Source organism: Dinoponera quadriceps, unplaced genomic scaffold, assembly GCF_001313825.1.
Source record: "Dinoponera quadriceps isolate SergipeBrazil2010 unplaced genomic scaffold, ASM131382v1 scaffold71, whole genome shotgun sequence".
In the NCBI taxonomy this organism is placed as follows: domain Eukaryota; kingdom Metazoa; phylum Arthropoda; class Insecta; order Hymenoptera; family Formicidae; genus Dinoponera; species Dinoponera quadriceps.
In genome coordinates, this window is record NW_014554274.1 from 1,198,658 (window position 1) to 1,218,746 (window position 20,089).

A 20,089-nucleotide genomic window follows, 5' to 3' on the forward strand; every position below is an offset into this window, starting at 1 on the left:
GGGATTTTAGTGGTTAATATTTTCTGTATAAAGGCAGAGGCATCGATTCTTCTGATGTCGACTCTTCTGGTTTTTAGTTGGTTTAATTTGTCGTACCACACTGAAAAAAAGCGGTCGCATCGACAAAATCGACGGTCACTCTTATTACAAAAAAAAAAAGAAATATGTCGACCGAATAAATTACACGCATTGACGCAACAATATACGGTAAAAAATTGTGTGTACAAACGACCCACCTTAATTTTTGTGTTACTTTAACGAGGTGAATATATTAATTTAATATATTCGTATTTAATATATTTGTGTACTTTTTAACATATTCCCCATATTAAAATAATACACAAATTTCAGTGGGCCGTTTTTAACACAATCTTTTACTATGTATGTTACGTTGATATAGTTACCGACCAATCATTGAATCAACTGATGACAACTCGTTAAAGCAATTATATAACTTGTTCAGTGGGACGTACACGTTGTGCTTGACAAAATTTGGTTCATTTAAGCAACATTTCATCGATTCTGCTCCACTCTTTTCGTAATGTATGTTTATCGCCATGCAAGTTGAACATAAAACGCACGCCAAGCATTCACGGCTCGTTTTGACCTGACTCTCTGTGGCATCGTTAAATCTGTCATTGTAGCAGAACAATAATCGAAATATAGCATATAAAACAGAGAGAGAAAGAGAGAGACTCGAAATCTCCCGCAAGATGCGCGCGATCGCCTTCCGCGTCTACGCGTACTTTCCTCGCACGGCTGCGTGCGGCCGTTTATGCACCTCATGGAGGCGTTTTATCGCACGTGAGAACTCGACCGCCAAGTGGAGCGCGGCGGCGACGAGTCTCGGAAGAAGAAGACTTTGTGAGTGCATATCGGCGGAAAGAAACGGGCTGGAAACGGTAGTAACAGTCGGCATTAGCATATTGTTGCGCTCCACCGGGCCGGTGGAGCGCGCGCCGATTGCGCGCGGTCTTTCCTCCGGAAAAGTCGCGGCCGTAACCGCGCGGATGGGCGCGATTACGCGTCAAACACGCGCGCGCGCTCCGCAGCGAATTATCGGCGATGCGTTTCCGCGAAGCACCATGTGGAAGCGTTCAATTAAAGCGGACGCGTTACGACCGTGCGCGATTACGCCCGACTTCCGTGTACACGCTCGGCATTTGGCTTTTTAACGCGGGGAAAGGCGAAGAGAGGAGGATGGAAGAGGCAGGGAGGAAGGGAGAGAGAGCTTGGTTTTAACGAAGCTTTCGTAATTACGGTAGAGCCGGGTATTGTTCGTAGGATCGGCAGCGGGAATACAATGGGGCGAGTTAGCGTGACCCGTGACGACCGTACGGTATCCGCCGATGTTGTGAAAAATGGGAATGCGTCGGTTCCGCCGCGTCGGCGGGGCAAAGTCGCGCGGCTAATTTTCGGATTAATTACGGTCGGGCCGATGTAACGTAGCGGCAACGGCCAGCCGGAGAAGTTACAACGCGGTGTAGGCTAATTAACGCAAGTTGGAATAACGCGCGCAAGCATCACCGGGGATTTCGAGTTGCCGTTCGCGCCAACATCCGCTCGTGTTCATGCGGTCCATGTGTGCTCTCGTATAAACTTGCGCTTTGTTATATTATTACGTTTTATACAACGTGTATTTTTCTTATCACGTCGCAAGTGATATTCCGAAATGATATTCTTTACCGTATCTTTATAGTATTTATAGTATTTATGTTCGTGATACACATGTGTAATTATATACAGATACAGGTACCCAACCATATCTGGGGTAATTCCCGGTCATCACAGATAAGTTTCTGCGCAATTAAGGTAATTAGTCCGTAGAGCGCCGGATTTTCAATTAAAGCAACAAATGTCTTTCTTATAAACGGAACTAAGAAATATATATATATATATGTATTATTACAAACACGGAGATATTATTTATTTTTTAATTTTTTAATGTTAATGCTTCATTTACACGTCATTAAGCTATTAGAGGTGCACACATAATAGATAATGGCGTACAAATATTTAGATATGTGTATATATCGCGGACATTGTTATACATTGGAAATTTCCTATCGTTACATTTTCAAAACGGAATCGTCAACAGTCCCGAAATTTTTGCATAATATCTCTGTATTATTCCTCAATATCGCAGTAGAGTTTTTGTAAAAATTCTCAATGTGTTCTTCGGGAGAAATTAAAAACAGGATATTAACCTTAAGGAATGTGTATAAAATGTGTCATCTTTAGTTGCGAATATTGGCTGTTCAGCTTCCGAATAGTCGATCGTTTTCTAACTTTACAGACGCGTAGATCATATTTCCATCAATATGCAGTTGAAATTTCAAAGGATTCCTAGGGAAATGTTTCAACAGGTCGAGTGCCTTGATAGAAGGAAACGTGACAGTGTTGGTCGTTTAGCTTGGAAAGATATTTCTCCGCTTCGCGAGGCTGCTCGTTTCGGCGATTCGCGAGTGCGCGTCTTTGTTGCAGGCCGTCGCGCGAAATTGTTTAACGAGCTCGGCCGCGATAAATCATGCACCGTCATTGCCGCATTCTGCGCCGCGGCGCGGACGACCTGGCTGCTCCACCCTCCCTTCCCCCGTCTCTTTCGCCTATGCCGCGCGATTAGACGGCGGATGGAAAGAAGAGGAAAAAAGCAAAGTAGATAGGTGGAATGAAAAGAGGACAAGAGAAGGGAGCTGGCTTCGAAAGCCGCGAACCAACGATGGAAGATGCGCTCGTGACCCATGACGGCCTCCATGGGCACACACCGCGGAAAAGATGTATATCCACGCCGACACGGCGAAAGACATGGCGGCGGCGGATAGGAGGGACGGCGAGGGGGTTGACTGATGTTTCCCTATGCCGCGTATGCTACCTCCATTACTCCGATATTATTATACCTGTGCTCCTTTATATCTCACGGCACCATCTTTGTTTTGCAGCGAGACGGCGCATCCGGTGCACCGTGCGGCCGCGCGACGCGCGGAGTCCCGCTTTATCGGTCCTGTTTTGATTATTTTCCTCTTTGATTTCTTTCTCCTTTTTTCTTTTTCGGCGATCTCTCGTTCCTTCTGCGTGCCGCACGCTGCGCACGCACGTGACACTCGCGACATCGGACTCTGTTAATCGCCTCGATATAATCGCAAGGGCGAGCGAACGGATGAAGGCGATGCGTGTCGTCTCTTTTGAAAAGTGCGTTCGTTTTATTCTGTGGTCGGACGAATTATGATGGACGAAATATTTCTATATACCGTCTGCATTTAGTGGTTCATATAGTACGATACAAATTCGTTCGTGAACATTAGTTCCATTCCAAGGAATATAGCAGGGATATGAATAAAAATATATGAAAGATGATGTGGTTGAATATTGAGATTAAATTTGAATGGGACATTTTTGTAATTTTCGCTCGAAGACCTCTCCACACTTCAATTACATGAAATATATATAAGAAAGAATGCGCAAGAGATAAAAATATATTCTAGGAGAAGCTTTTAATATGCAAAAGCCTTGGCGGGATTTTTCTCAGCTCTTTTGTCACGCGTCGCAGCACTTATCCGTTTGCTCTTTCGATTTACACGTTAGCAAAAATTCGCAATATGCTTCGATATATTTGATATCTGATTCCCTCACTTCGTGTGCTGCGCCATATTACGCTTGTATACGTATTCTATATATTACATAAAAAAACGTGTATTTTAATATTCCTGTGGAATACGACGGATAAAATTGTACATGATTGTGTACACACACGCACACACACACACACGCGCGCGCGCGCACACAGAAACCCCTTATCGAAAGTTCGTATTTCGTGTACCGAGATAAAATCGGAGCGGGATATTTTTCTACAAGCGCGGCGCCGTGCTTACTTTGCCGACGTTTATTTAGAAAAACTGGTCGGCAGCCTTGTTTGGTAGCCTACCAATATTTGCATGTGCGCGTGCTCTTTCGAGTCTCGAGGGTTGGCCGAGGATCGCGAAGTGGATTCCACTTGCCGCGGCCTCAGGAGCACACTCTCGTCCCTTTTACATCTCTCGAGGGACTTTATCCTGTCGGCCCGCTTGCTCAGGAAACTCGAGAACGATTTCGTATGATTTCGTCGGTTATATTTGTCCGTGAATTTAGGAGCCGTAAGAGATTTCCCCGAGAGGTGTTATCAAATTATTAGCTCTCTGTTCTGCAGGTCGTAAAAACATTCATTGCACGAAGAAAGATAATCCGCTGGCACGGTAAATTTTACACTGTCGCGACAAAATCTGTCAGTTACTTTATGGACGGCAAAATTTGTTAAGAATACTAATCGCTCATTCGCTGGATTTTATAGATATATATCAAAATATTATTTTGTTCCGATAGCAAATTAAGGAATTATTTTCTCCATGTGCGCATTTGTTCGAAAGATTCGCGAAGAAGAGCGTAATTGATCAGCTGTGTTAATAGTAACTAAATGAATCAATTTTTATCGGCTGAAATAAGTTGTACGTTCAAAAGGGGATTACAGAGTATCAGAAAGACTCGTTTGATATATTTCTGTAAATGCATCTTTTCATAAAATTCTTTCCTTTCTTCCTTGTTTCTTAATTCTCTTAGGACTTCAGATTCGTACATCTTTGAAGGCTCACCCTTGTCGGAGGAATTTCTATTTGTTTCCTTCAATCTTTACGAGGTTCTAGATTTGTTTTCCCCTCGAAACGTAATTCCGCAGCCACGCACGAACTTGGCGGTGTTGGGGAGAGAGGGGGGGGGGGAGACGGCGCATTGTCCTCGGCGGATTTATTCGTCCCGGTTAAATACGATATTGTTCGAGATTGAAAAACGCTCGAGGAGGAATTTATGGAAAATATCGACGCGCGCGCGGCGTTTCTGCACCGCGGGTACCCGCGCGCGCGTTTATATGCCGCGCCGGACACGCTCGAGCGGATTCGAAACAAGAGCAAGAGCGACTTCCTGGCCGTGCGCGGTGTGCACACAGATATCGGCTTGATAAATCTACGTGGAAGTGCGGATGACCGTGCATACAAATCGTCAGCCATTGGTCTCGCGACGCGCGAGAGGGCCGCCTGGTGTACGTTTAAAGCGGGAGATAAGCTCGGGAGAAAAATAAGCGCGACTCCGAGAAAGACCGAGCGTTGTTCCACGATAATTTAATTAGATTCGCATCTCGCCATCGATCTTGCCCTCACGAAAAGAACTCGGGCGAGATTAATCGCGAGCGGCGCGTTCGACGGAAATTATTACGGTGTCTGTATATGTGTGTGTGTGTGTGTGTATGTTCGTGCGTGTGATTTGCGAGAGGTGGGCCCGAAAGAAAGTCGAAAAGGAAGTCGTTATCTGTCGCGACGTCTTTTATTTCTTATCGCCGCGCGATTGGAATTCTCCGTCTGCTCTCTGGCACTCGATGCACTTGCGCAAGCTGGCATTCTCGCTTGCGGTTGCAGCGAATTTCTTAGCACGTAGCCTCGCGCATCATCTGCCGCGCTTGTCGGGGTCATATCGGAGCCTCTAATCTGTTCATTAGTCCTAATATACCGGCGGCTACCCACCCTCCATCAGATATTACCCGCCGTGTCATTCAGCCTCGGTTTTACGACCTCGAGAACGGATGGCTCGTTCTGCGGAGAGAACGATCGGCGATTGTGGCTATTTTTCTTCCCGAGCGTTTCACCTAACGGATGGACGGATGGACAGTCATCCCTCGACTGCGGTTTTGAGTGCCGCAGGACGAATGTCTCGGGACGCTCGTTAAACGAAGCGCTAAGTAATCGTCCGCGCTTAAACCTCTCAGGCCCAGGTTACACCGGACTCCGATTAACACGTTTACTGCTCACTAAATTTTTGTTACGTTCACCGCGGCACTAAAGCGAGACTTTTTAAAGTGCAAATAATTGGCCGGAATTATAGACATTCATATATGTCTTTATCACTGCCCGGGGAAAATGTAGTGGCAAAGATTATCACAACATTTTGTAATATTGGGGATTACAATGACTGAAACTGAAATTTCTAACTTCCCCGTCTATATTTCTTCTGAAATGGAAATTTCGCACTAAGGAAGAGAGACTTAAAAATTTATTTGTGAAATATAAAGTTCACTTCATACGAATAAACGTTTCATTAAACGCGGTGAAATAAAGTTTAATTCCTAAGAAATAAACCGATCAATAAGAAAAGTTATGTATATTCCACTTATGTATATTTCAAAAATATATATTCTGTCATCAGGGTAAAACTTTTTTCTAACCAATAAATATCGAAGATCATGTCACGAGAAATATTTACTTCGCGAAGTCTCAATCACTTTTCGCTCAATGCAATGACCTAGATTTCGGTGACTCTGTAAGTCAAAATCGTCGCTTAGCTTAATCGAAGTTTGCTGCGACCGGGTTTTGTCGTCTTTTATTTATATCCGCGGCACGATCGAAAGTAGCGAACGCACTTTCGCTCGCGCGTTTTCGCAAGACGAAAAAGGGAGGGAGGAAGTTCGCATCCGGCGGGAAGATCGCGGTCGTATCGACGACGGGGTGGAATTCGTGTTTTCGACGTCGGCGCATCTCGAGATCCGGTCGGGCGGACACGGCCCGTCGTCGAAGCCCGAGGATCGGGAAGTCAGGCCGAGAAGTCGAGCGGAGATAGTAATTAAGCGGGAAGCATGATCTCAAATAACTTGTATCCGCTCTCGACGACGACGACGATAACAGGTCGAGGGAGGGCAATCAAACGGCGGAACGTATCCACGGGCTTGCTGCCAATCGTCCGTACATAATTGGATATAGAATCGTGCGGCCTTTGCTCGCATACGACGTGTTCCTCCCCCTCCGCCCGGCGACGTGCCCTCGTCCCGGGTTAGGAATGTAATTAGTCAGAGGAGCACCGGCACAATCTTGCCCGCCGATCGGTAGGTGCCCTTCGTTACCGGTGCGATGCCGGCGCGATGCCCCCAAGATTGCTGGCGTCCGAGATGGAGCGATTACCAGTCGTAAATACGCGCGCGATAATTAAAATTACTGACTGATTGCCTCGTCGAGCGCGTCTAGCTTAGCGAGACCCCGAAGCCGACCCGGCAGCTGCGCTGGAAGAACGCGACGCTAGGATCCCGTCGACCGACCTTCACCGTAGAACGTGGGCGGTCTCCGAAATACTGTGAAAGTATTATAAACGTGCCGAGCAGAGCCTCACGTGCTCTGACGTGGCGCTTTTGGGACCGCTTAAATTTTCCGAATTCTCAACCTGTTGTTGAAAATCTTCCGAACTTTCCGAACCTTCCGAGCCTGGAACTCTCTTCTCGCGAGAGACCGTGAGGATGCAGCGGTCTTCATATTGAAATTTGCAGAATAAATCCTCAGCTTGTCCTTATTCTCAAGAGCGTCAGAATAGTATCAAAGTTTCGACTCGGGAAAGCGCGATTAGTCGTCGGTTATTTCACCCGAAGAAAAATCGTCAGCTGGCGCGGTCGGGAAGAAAAGTCCGAGGAATGACGCTGGCCTGGACGAGCAGGGGAGCCGCACGGGACTACGTTGAACATCGGTTCGCGAGGGATCGCCCGGCTATACCGATTCCGGTGTCGCTTTCTGTACTGCGCGCACGCTTCCTCGTAACAATAAGAGCGGGTTCACGGGCGACTTCAGAATTCTCGCGTCCCGGGTCGCGCCGGTGGCTTCTCTCCCTCTCTCGTGACTCTCCGCGTACGCTCGCAACACGATGTTGTGTTATTCAAATGGACCCGAAAGAGAGAAGTAAAGAATAGCTTGCCTTCTTGTAAAAGCGACCCGATACTATCTCGAGCTACCTTTATCGCGCGTGTATATCTAATGCGTCTCTGAGCGCGCTCCCGTTTCCTCTTCTTCTCTCCCGATTCTTCGTTTTCTCTCTCTCTCTCGATACCTGTCGCTCGATAACTCGTCGAGCGAACGATATCGTCTCTCCCGAACAGGTTCGCCGGCGAATAACCGTAATTATTCCCCGGCGATTTTAATTATCGTCGTAATGGAGACACCACAGCGACGCGACAAATTAATTATTCGCACAAAGTACGAAGCGATACGCATTACCGGTGATTATGATTTTATTGCCGGTGATTGTTATTCGACAATTATTTATGGCCGGTTAATAGCCCTGTTACAGTGAATATTATAACGCAACGCGTCCAATTGATTGTTACAACGTACACGGTGATTAACAGCGAATTACCGGAGGTGCGATTGGCACTTGTTGCGAGTCGCGAGGCTCGTCGACGAGAGCGCACGGTGTTGCGTTGGAAATTGCAAACTTCCTCGGAGCGTGTCGAAAGAGTATCGATCCTTCCTCTCCCTCTCTCTCTCTTTCTCTCGCAGAATCACGGAAAGAGGCAATGGTATCGCCGATCGAACACCGTTCGGGATGGGAGAGGCTCTCGCGAAACGCCTCGATCTTCGTGAGCGGATATTATCAGCGCAATTTCTGCGTCATTGGGCAGCGGTGTGTAGGCTCTCGCAGCACTGCACATCTTATTACTCGCAGCCGTGCGAAATTACAGATCCTCAAACGGAGCGGCGGACGATTACACCGTCCCGCGTTGGGCGTAGGTATGCCACGTACGTGCATAACGGTAACGCCGCGCGCCGATCGCCTTGTCAGCTGACCTTACGAACATATCGCGGGATATACGTGAGTGGTACATCCGTGCACTCCTGCTGGTGGTGGCCCCTGCTGCCATCCGCGATCTCCTACCACGCCCAGACAGAGCAGAAAGGAGCACACCGCTGTGCTGCACCACCCGTGTCCGATAGCGCGCGTCACGCCGAGATAAACGCCGAGATAGCGTAGGTCAACATCGCGGCCGGCTGCGGAGACGTCGGGATTTTTCACGCCACGAGCGCACGTCTCGGATCTGTCAAAGGCAGCTGCGAGGTACGGTAAATCGCGCGATCCCCCCCCCCATCCTGTTCGCGAGTTATTCTTCGAGAACGTCTTTCTTCCTCGTGGTCGGCTCTGTGTGCGCGCGACGACAGATCCGCGAAACACAAATACAAATCCACCGAGTCGGTGGAAAAGTTCGGTCGGAAAGGAAAATCACACCGAGAAGCTGAATTTACCCGAGCGAAATTTGATTTCGATATTGGCGAGCAAATATTTTGCTTGTTATTTCGACTTGCTCTTGAAGCGTGGTGATTTGTCGATTCGGCAAGGTGATCCAACGAGTGGCGATTGTGAGAACGAGTAGTGCTGTTGACGAATCGTTTTTTCTCGTCGACGGTGATGATCGATACTCGTGGATTTCGGCGGCGTAAAATTCTTCCTGCGCCAATATTATCTCCCTTCGCGCGGTAACGATAAAATCGCAACGGTTAAAAGGCAACGTTAACAAAGCGATAATGCGCGTCAAAGTCACACGAGTGACCGTCGAAAGTTGTCCGGTGTGCGTTAGAAAAAAAAAAAAAACGCGACGGGATCCGATAGAGCGGGGCCTTATTGCGCGAACGTTATCAGCGGGGCGCGTCTCTCGGTACGAGCCACCTTTCGCGCGTCCAATGAGGTCAATTAAGCGCGCGACTAATTCGCATCGCGAGATTCGCCCGGATAACGTCCGGAATCGTTAACGCACACGACGTTTCGCCGATTCCCGCGCAAAAAGCGCGTGACGGTTTTATCGACGCGATGGGCCGTACGCACGTGTGCAGTCTCGGTGGCCGAGCTCCGCTTACTCCGGCGGTGGTTTGCCCCCGACTCGTGTGCACCACGCCTTCACGAAGAAACGGCGCACGATTCTACGACGGCCCTATACCGGTATATCGAGATAGTATCGGCCGGCGTGGATCAGGCCGCCTAGGAGTCCGGCTTTAATAGCCTGCAGCCACGGCAATCGGCCAGAAATCGCTCGTATCTCAGCTCGTTGTGTTTTCGCACTCGCTCCGGCCACACACACATAGGCGCATGCATACACACACCCGACACTCTCGGTACTCGCGGCGTGTGCGAGAACGTTTCCTAGAGCGAAGTTTCCAGGTCACCGGGAAAAGACCAATCGGAAGCGGACACCTTTCTCGGCGCCCGTTCCCGCGTCCTTTTTATCGTCGTTTTGCGCCATCGTGCCGAACGATACCGATAGTTCGTGTACCGTTAAACGACGCCGACGATGTGACGGCTTGATCGGTATAAGGGAGCGAAATCGCACGAATGTGAACGTACGTTCGTTACTTTCTGCTTCACAGTCGTATTTTTATAGTTCGCGTATAGTCGTTATTTCTAATTCCCCGTTGAATCGCGGATCAGATGCGGTTAATTGTAAAGTATCGAGCCACTTAAGCCTGCCGCGCGCTTCGTGAGTCTTCATTTAAAGAATTTACAGTCGTTTTAGATTTAGGTCCGTTTCTGGTCTTCAGCGGTCCGCTTCTGTTGCACTGTTTATTATTTTGATTGTAATATATTTTTATATGCATCATGCTTCGATATGATCGTATTATTCACCAGATAAAAACTTGCTAGTCTTGATCGCTTTTCCTCATTTTGTCTGGATAAAATAGGATGTGTTGCGTCAAGCTGTGTAAAAATGACGGATTAATCGCATAATCAACAATCATAATGCACACTGACCGAAGGATTTCATAGTAAATAGTAAAATTTAATGAATATTTGCCGATTCCCAACGTACTGTAATTCTGTATATTGTATATTTAGTGTACGGAACGAAATTATTTGATTGAAGCGATCAAATATTTGGTCGGCAAATGTTCATAAAATTTTAGTAATTATTACCAAAACCTTTTCCCAATGCATACACGATGCTAACGATTAGAAAGCTTAATGAGTTTTGATCTGTTGATTGCTAAGGCCTCATTGAAGCCTAATGTACGGTCCGCGATCGTTTCGTAACTCGGTTGCTTGCAGTTACAGTTAACTTCGCGAATGTTTCGAGGAGAAAGTCCAGGATCGTGTGACACGACACGAAGCGGCCTCGCCGAAATCATTAACGACCTCGTCGTAATTTGTTCCACCGAAGTGGCGTGACACCCGGCGATACGCCAAAATGTAATCTATCCTGATCCCTAATTCCCGTCGAGCGAGTCATTCATCCTTAATCGGTTAACGACGATCGCCGGCTTGTTCCGACGACGATCGATCACTCGGTCCGATCTCGGATCGATGTATCGTATAATTATATCGGCGACTCCCGCGATTTCTAGTCGACCCCTCTGTCGAAAACCCCACGCTAAAGTCGTTTTTCTTCTCCGTGTGTGTTTCAGCAAAAGGTGAAGTTCTGGTTCGCCACGGGCGGCGCCGGATTCTGCATCAGCCGGGCGTTGGCATTGAAAATGACTCCGGTTGCCGGGTGAGTTTCTGCCTCTGATGATACACATCCGCTTGCAGTTCGTTATTTGAAAATGACAAGGATAATCCCTTTTAGTGATGACGCTGGCCGCAGAGAAGTTCGGGGTGTGAAAGTTTTACTATTTGAACAGCATAATTTTGACAATCATTATATTATACATTGATATCGGGTAAAATCATATTATATATTAATATCGAGAATATTTATAATAATTGCTACGTATAATCATAATTATTCAACATTATGATAATTACACGCACAATTGTTGATTCATTTTAATATGTACATGGATTGTGACTTTCTTTGAATGTAACATTAATTATTCACTGAAGTCAATACCGCCGGTTTCGGCGTGTCAACTTAAGACCGCGGTTTCATACGCATTTGCCGCTTTTCTTTGCGCCGACGGACCTCACAGTATGGAAATTTCCATAGAACGCGGTCGGTCACGCGTGACGCTTCTGACACGCGTTACCACCGCGCGTCGTGGTGGTTCTTTCAGGGGTTTGAGCTAACGTGAAAATGCGTATTAACGATCGCGTCTTCTCTCGGGATACCTCCGTGTCTCCTTTTCCGCGCGCCGTCCGTCCGTTTCTACCTGCGAAGGATTAAATAGCGCCGACGGCCTTGCCTAGTCACGCTTACGCCGAGCAGTCGTTGCTATCTGTTACACACAAGCCGATTCAGTGACTGCTCTTGATAATTACGCTGATCTTTTTTCCTTCGTATGAAACTCGTCGTTACTCTTGCACGCGTTCACGCGCGCCAAGTGCGAGCGTTGGAGCGTGGAAAACGCGGCGACGGTGATAAAAAATTGCCGGTCGTTAGGATGATCGTAACGATGGACAATTACGCCGGCCATTATCGACGTCGCCCTCGATAAACGTGCCTCGATAGGCACGTTGGCATGTATGACGGTTTATACACCGCGCTCGCGCGTCATCATCGAGATGATCGCCGATAGAAGGTCGAAAGCGTGCGCGCGCGCACACTCGTGCTGCTCGTAAATCACTGTTTATGGCGCACGGTGGCCAATTGTTTATCCTCGGTCTTCGATAACGTCATCGTCGACCGGCACGAACCGCCGCTACGGCCGGCCGTTTGTTGTTATTAACGATGTAAAAATCGTACGGGAGACTCGGCCGTGCGCAGTACGGATCCAGTTTTTCGCGGACGCCGCGGCCGTCGTCGTAAATCCCGAGCTGAAATCCCGCGGTCCGGTCTCTTCGTAAAACCTCCTCCCCGCTCGATCTCCGTTCATTAATCCGATCGAGATTTACACCGGCTGCTCCGGAATCTCAGGGTCCTCCTCCTCCTCGAAAAAATCGAACGGCATCTCTCGAGTCTGAGCGCATGTCGTTCTTCCCAGATTTCATGCTTGATTTTAATTCATTTTATTGTATACAAATTTCCCGTCCTCTCATCGCGTTACGTAGACCTAAGGCCGGTGTTCATAGTCGGATCTTATATTTAAGATCTTGAGTTTATCCCCAAATGTACCGTACGACTCATTTCATCGGCTGCTGATGGTGAACTTAAGGCGGCCTTAAATACATATAAGATCCGATTATGAATACCTAGTTCCATTCCAGAACAGAAATACGCGCCGTTCATTCTCTTCCTCGCTCTCTCCTTATCCTCGTCCTCGACCTCCTTATACGGATTCGTAACGATCGAGGTTGGCAAAAAGCCCCCGGTACCTGGGAGGGCCCCGCGAATCGGTCGTATCTCCGTCCCCTCGTAGCCTCTTCCGCTCTACACTCGTGCTCTTCCGTCCATTCTGCGGTCCCGGCATTATCCTGCCTCTCGTACGCTCGTTCGTTTCGTGTAGCGACGCGAGAGCTGGCTACACGGCGTAAGAACGAGGCGAATGCATCGAACAGCTTTCTCATTCTGACGGCCGGCCGACGACGACGACGCAACGGCGACTCTCTTGTCGACGTCACTTGATTATTTCGCCGGACGTAATCCGGCGGCATTATCGCGACTGAACGTCGCTCGTGACGACGACGACGTCGACGACGAGCGTTTTGCAATTTACTCTTATTCCCGACGATTTCTTTTCCGCGCGCTCGTCGCGGCAAATCAGAAGGAGGAACGCGATATTTTTCCACCGCAGTTTCCTTCCCGCTCCGAATGCACGCGGCAAGAACGATAAAGCTCCATCGCCGACGGCGTGCGAATTATTCCGCGGAATTCTCATGCATTTTTCCACGAGACCGCCCGGCACCGCTTTCGCGTTATGTCTCTCGCCGTTGCGAGATATAAAGTTGGGTGAATTCAACGGCCCTTGCAAGCGTAGCTGTGCGCCCTTCGTACCCACGACGAGGTGCAGCGCTTCGCGTTACTTTGATATTATTTCAGACGCCGTCAGGGAGCGATTCCGCGACGCGACGGTAAGTACGCGCCCGGGTAATCCCGCTTGTCTTCCTGCCAGGTTGGAGAGAGAGAAACGGAGAAAGAGGATCGCGCGATTACGTTCGCGTGCTTTAATTTATTCCGCTCCGAGATTCGCGCGCCGTGCTTTTTCCGCGCTTAAGAGAGTAACGGATATCACCGCGGCGCCGGCACTTTTCATTTCGCGCGTGGAAGGACATTCCTCCGGTTCGGCTGGCTGAAAGAGAAAAACGCTTTCCCGACGCCGACGGCTACTCGCCATTTTATTTCGTCGCGGGAACTGGCCAAAGAGGAAAAGCCGCCGCCTAGTCGTTCTTGGCTGCCGCTGCTCTTCTATCTTTTTGCCGTCCAGCTAAGAATGCGTGATGCAATTGTCTTCGCATTTTTTGTTCTTCTTCGTTCTTATTAGCTCGGATCCGATTCTCGGGTGCTCACCTGGCCGGTCCTCGCTTTTAACACCTTTACCGCCACGTTGGAGGTGCAAAAGTTTAATAAGGAGGCTGTGAGGCGAAACGAGTTTGATAAGAATTCGACGAAACTTGCACTACGTTTTAACTATATTGTCTAACTGCTTGTACAATTAGAGAAAAATTGACAATCTGAGAACTGAGATATTTGCAACTAAAGTTGACACTTTTTTTTTAATGTTTTTTGGGGGGGATTAGCGTGCTTTTTTTAACTTCTATTTTTAATATCTTCCAAACTATAAAAATGAGATTTTAATGAAAAACTAATATGATATTACGCACTAATATGCAGATATTTATATACAAATTTCAAAATTATTGACCATTTTGTTTTGAAAATAAAGGTGTCAAGTTCGTAATTTATAGTAACACTCGTAATATATGCATGTATTTAAACACTTACATATCTCTTTTATTATCTGTAAACCTCTATATATTAGATTAACTGACGCATAAATAATGTAGCATTAATAAGAAAGTCAAAGATAATAAAATTATCGTATTTGTTATATTCTGTACCTATGTGTTTATCTCAGCTTCGTTTCAAACTAACATTTAGGTAGGGAGATTAATGTATAAGAACGTAATATTGCTTGGCAAATACTAAATTTATAAGTAGCCGCCCTTGTTGCGTCACTGAAAATACGACGCTTGAGCCTTGCAACCTCCTTGACTTTGATGATTGAATTATCGAAGGTACGATAAAAAAAGACATGTAAATCGAGACGCGTCTTTCACGTCGTTTCGCTGGCTAATGGAACGCATAGATTTCCCAAAGGCTATTAATTATACTTTACACGTACCTTGCGGCATTCAACGTGTCAAATCCCGAGTACACCTATGCATCGGCTCGCGCAGTCGCGGTCAAAAAGCGCTTCTCTCATTTCTATCCTCGCGTCGATGCCCCGTTAACGCGCCGTAACTCGCGTCGGAGCTTTCTAAAGTATTTAATCTTGCCGTGCGCGGAAGTTGCCTCCCATTTTACGAGTCGTTGGACTGTAAAGAGCCAGGCGCTGCGGAGTTCTCGCGGGAGGAATCGGGCCTTTTAATCATTCGACTCGTTTATTTCGTCCTCCACTCGCTCTCCGCGGATCGTTGGGTGTTTTTCGGAGATTGGTCTGGTGCCTCTCTCCCTGGATGATGTACTGTTTCTTGCGCAACCTATTATCGCGGTCAGTCGAGCAACGTGCTCTCCGATTTCAACGGGTTCTCACGTTCCTCGTAAGATCCACCCGGGGCTCCCACTTGACGCTCCCGCTCGTTGCTCGCGAATTGTCATCCGCTCATATCCGCTCCGTTAGCCCCGATCTTATCGTTTCGGCCGCGCCGATACTGTAACCAGACGCGCGCAAAATTCCGTAAAAAATTATCAGTCCGTAATATTCGAAACTAATGGATTGTCTATCATCGTGAAACACGGACCTTTATTTCCCCCCTTTCCCCCCCCCCTTTGGGAAAATTCGCGAGTGTATCTAACGCGAAAGCCAGCTTCATTTCCGTAACGGGCTCTCTACAGAGAGATATTCAGCCAAATCCTAACTCCGGTAATCCAATTTACCGAGGTAATCGACCAAAACTGTACGTTGGCGTGAAATAATCGCACGCGGAAATTGGTTGGCTTCTTTATCGACTTATATCGCGCATTTATCAGGCTTTACACCCGGCGATGTCGCGATGTTTGTCGCCGAGTGAACTTTTTGCGCGCGATAAAATTCTCGTTCGGGCGCGCGCCCCGGCATTCAGCTGCGCTCCGGTTTTTGAAACGACCGGTCACGAGGCGGCAGAAGTAGAAGTTGCAGTCGAAAAGAATTCAATACGGCTGGATGAAATGTTAACCAACGTTTAACCTTTAATTCTCAACTTCTAACTTGATTTAAGTTTAATCGGCCGGCTAACGACCGGTCGCGAGCTACTTTCTCGGCAGCGGGGTCCGAGTTGCGCGCTACTTTCCTCCTTCGAATTTCCATCGCGACGCGGACCAACGCGTTCAAACCGGTATAATTGGATGCCGGATGAGTTCAATTTTCGACGCTTGCGGATACGGGGGAGATATACTCGAATTCCGGCGTTCCCATTGTTACGGGCGAACGTAGAGATGCGCCGCTCCTGTAACATCGGCGTTTGAATTCGCCGAAATTATTCGAGAAATTCGATTGTACGGCCGCTTGATGAATACGAGTAAATTCAAATTACCGGCTCAAAAGATAAATAGCGTATCTTATATTTCTTTTTTCTCACATTAAGAGAAAGAAATGGTCAATTTCTCTCTCTCTCTCTCTCTTTGTCGTGCTCATGAGAGTGTAAGCGGCGAAAACTCGCGGTCGATCACAACACGGAAATTTTGCCGAAAGAATTCGGGCGGTTAATTCGCCGTATACAACTCTGAGATTGGAGTTCGTTTAAACTCGATTCGAGTTTCTTCCGACCGCTCCTCTTTTATACCGCGTGAAAGAGCTCGAACTTCCCTAGCGATCGCTACCGTGGAAACGCGGACGTGGAGTCCGAACGCGAAGCGGTTCCGCCGCTTCGTATTAGTCGTTTATCGAGCAACAAAGGGGGATAATGGCCGGCTATCTTCGTGGCTCTCCTCGCGGAGATGGATCTTAATTAACGGCGAACGCAAGAAGCCGCCGTTCATTACAATGGGACCGCCGGGACTAGCCGGCTTGATTGCCACCCACGTGCAGAGATGCTGCGGAGGAAAGTTGCAGCAGGAAGCGCACGCGTGTGCATATACGCGTTGCGTACGCGTCCGCTCGCGCGTATGTACCTATATTTATATCATTTCCTTGTTAGCGCACGCGGAAAGAGGAGGCTGAAGGAGGAAGAGGGCAATAAATAAGAGAGATTAGAGCGCAAGGAGACGATGAACGCGCGCGCTGCGCGATGTCGCCGCGATTGTCCGAGCTTGCCGAGTTGCGCTCTCGCTGCATTTTATACGGGGTGTCTGGGAATCGCTGGATCAGCCGTTCGCCGACGGACGCGAGATGACAGTTCGAGAAATGGGCGTTAATGCCGCGACGGAGACAGTTACGAGGGGTTATTTAGCGTTGGAAGATTAAAGCTCGTCGCTTATTCGAGCCTCGAGCGTGTAATGCGTGAGCGACGAAAACTTCAGCCAATTTTAACTTCATTTTACGAAGGCTCGGTTCCACATTTTTAACGTCGAGATATTTTACATCGGTGATTAACAGATTGCGATAGATAATGACTAATAATGCGACTAATAATAATAATCTGACGAATAGAGAAGTTATTCGGTAAGAGAAATTCGATGCTAATTTTCGTGTTTGTTGCTCGGATAGCTCACGATTCTCGGACACCCTGTGTGTACGGTAGATTCCTGCTCACACCTTCTCGTATTACCATTTGTTACCGTTTGCGCAATACGTTCTCATTTGCGCGCTGCACCCTTCCACTGGAGATGACAAGCAGGTGAGAGCAGGAAGCCGCTGGAAACTGTTCCCGTCGCAGCACCGCTCTCGACTTTATATTCTCGCGTGTATCGGCGGATCGTAAAATGTTATCGTGGGCAAGAAAATTGTACGGATGAGGAGTGATATAGAGATCAGAGCGCGCGAAACGTCGACGTTTCTCATCGAGTATCAGAACCGGTATAATCCGGCGGACGAGTCGCGCGAGGTCTCGTCGATTCTGGAGGCACGCAAAAATAGACGCGCTTGATGAGAACGCGGCCGAGCGCGCTGTAAGCTCTGCGTCTTCTCGTACACGTTGAAGGAAGGGTTTTCTAACAATTACCAAGATTTCGTTAAGTAGTTTCAACCAAATTGTTCGGTTACTGCAACCAAATCACTTAGTAGAGAAGATGGACCCTCTATATTTACATTTTGTATAATAAATTGGTTAATAATCAATATTTCAGATTGAAAGCTGAACGATTATATTCGTCAAAATGTTGTTCAATCCTGGTAATTATTATGAAATTCTTCTTTCAGTGCACGGAAAGAGAAATTTACCGCCTCAACTGAGATCCCCTCGCTCATGTTGACGTTTCGACGCGCGGTTATCGAACTGCTCGCGGTGGTCTTTTCGAGCGCAACAACGTGTCTTTTCTCTCTCTCTCTCTCTCTCTCTCGAATTCGTCGCTTCACGCTTTTTCTTTTCGTTTTCGGGCCGCTTTAACGTTTCGCTCGTATACGCGTACACAATCATTCGCTGTTTCGAGCTCTTTTATTGCCCCCAGAAAAGAAGCGAAAAAGAAGGCAGGAGATGCGCGCACCTGCGAACGAACGTTTAGTTTCGCTCGGCCCGCCGACAGCTTCCTCTTTTGATACGTGTGCTCGGAAATCCCGGGCCCGGATCGTCGTAAACGGTCGCCGCCGGGGGATCACCGGGAGATTTCTCCGCGGCGATGACACGCGGAATCGGATTCGGGAATCACGGGAGTCGCAATTTGCCGCTGATGTGGCTTATAATCCGCGCCGCGCCCGCTTGAGCGAGCGAGCCCCGAGCCGGTTCCCCGAGACGTTATGAATCTCAATGAGGGACCGCCGATTTAAATCGACAACGTGTATTCACGTCGCGGCGAGATTTCCGAAATCCTCCCCTCTGAAGGTCCAAGTAATTGCGTTTCAACGGGCTTTACGTGCGCGCTGCTCCGCCGGCGAGGAAACGCGTCCCTTCGGACGCGGGGATACGTTATACGCGCGCGGTTATTAGAACGACGCATGCTCGCGAAATGGACTCGAAATGGGAAAAGCGGCGTGTTTTATTTCCCGAGGAAAGTACAAGCGGGCGAAAACGGGTGCCCTACGGAGCTCCCCGGTGGATCTTCCTCCCCTTCTCAGGGAAAAGAGATTTCACGCGTGATGCGCGCGGCAGCGGGCATTTAACTTGCCTCTTTCTGTGTACGCTTTTTTTTTTCTTCTTCCTTTCTCCCTTCTCCTTGTTTTCTTTTTCGGGGCTCTCTTCTTACCGTAATCAGGTTACGAGCCCGGGGAACGCGCGGAGTCTTCCCTTCCGCCCGCGATAATAAACGTGTCGTCGAAATTACACGGTGAGAAGTACAGATGGGGGAGAAGCCGCGAGGGAAGCTGCTGCCGTTGTTGCGAGCGGCGGGCGAAAAGAGAAGAGCGAGGAACTCGCGCGCACCGCCGCGCGATATCCTCCGTAAAAAGGAAGAAAAAAAGAGAGAGAGAGAGAGGAGCAATTTACCGCGCTCTCGCGCTACCTGTTGTATTATTCACGAATCCAACGTGTATCATTATGACTCGACGTATCGTTATTTAGGAAATTAATTCGTTTGCCTGTTACTCCCGGCCAATTATACGCCGAGGGCGTCCCGGTGTGTATCGGGCTTTAACCGCCGCGGCCCATAACGACGCTGGTTTTGCGGCCGCGCCGTAAATCGGTGACATTTAATCTAATCGGGACTAACGAATTAAAATCGTCCTCGCCGGTTTCGCCCCGGTCCCGAGAGTCCCGACAATAAACGTGTCGCGGTAATTTCGCGGTGAGAAACGAAAGAAAAAGGACGGGGGGGGGGGGGCAAAAGCGGCGGAGAAAGCAAGCAAGAGGCGTCGAGAGGAGAGCNAGGAGAGCACACGGAGAGGATAGAGAGGAGAGGGAGGGGGGAGGAGGAGGAGGGAGAGAATCGGAAAGGAGGTTCGACGAAGCTCGCGTCCAAGGATCTCTTCGATTCCCTTATTGCTCTCCTAATTGGATTCCTCTCTACCATCGGCGCGATCGCCGCGTATACATCTATCAGCCCGCGGCTCGTGAAACCAATTTGGGCATTCCTATATATACCTATACACACATATACACACTGTATGTGCTGACGGGGCCCGCGGTGATCTATAGATCGAAAGCTGCAACGACCACGCCGACTCCTCTGTTCTCGGCGCTCTGTTCCTCGAAGCGTGTTAGAATGCGTGACTCGGTAAATTAACGTAAGGCC

The 20,089-nt window shown here is 48.3% G+C and overlaps 1 protein-coding gene across 1 annotated transcript in view; it reads left to right on the top strand.

Annotated features, from left to right (window-relative positions):
• Nucleotides 1-20,089, top strand: part of LOC106741484 (fringe glycosyltransferase) — a 112,166-nt gene that overhangs the window by 75,188 nt on the left and 16,889 nt on the right. The window contains exon 6 of the mRNA XM_014613584.1: nt 11,220-11,305. Within this exon, the coding sequence (XP_014469070.1) occupies nt 11,220-11,305 (86 nt within the window). The remainder of the gene's footprint in view (nt 1-11,219; nt 11,306-20,089) is intronic.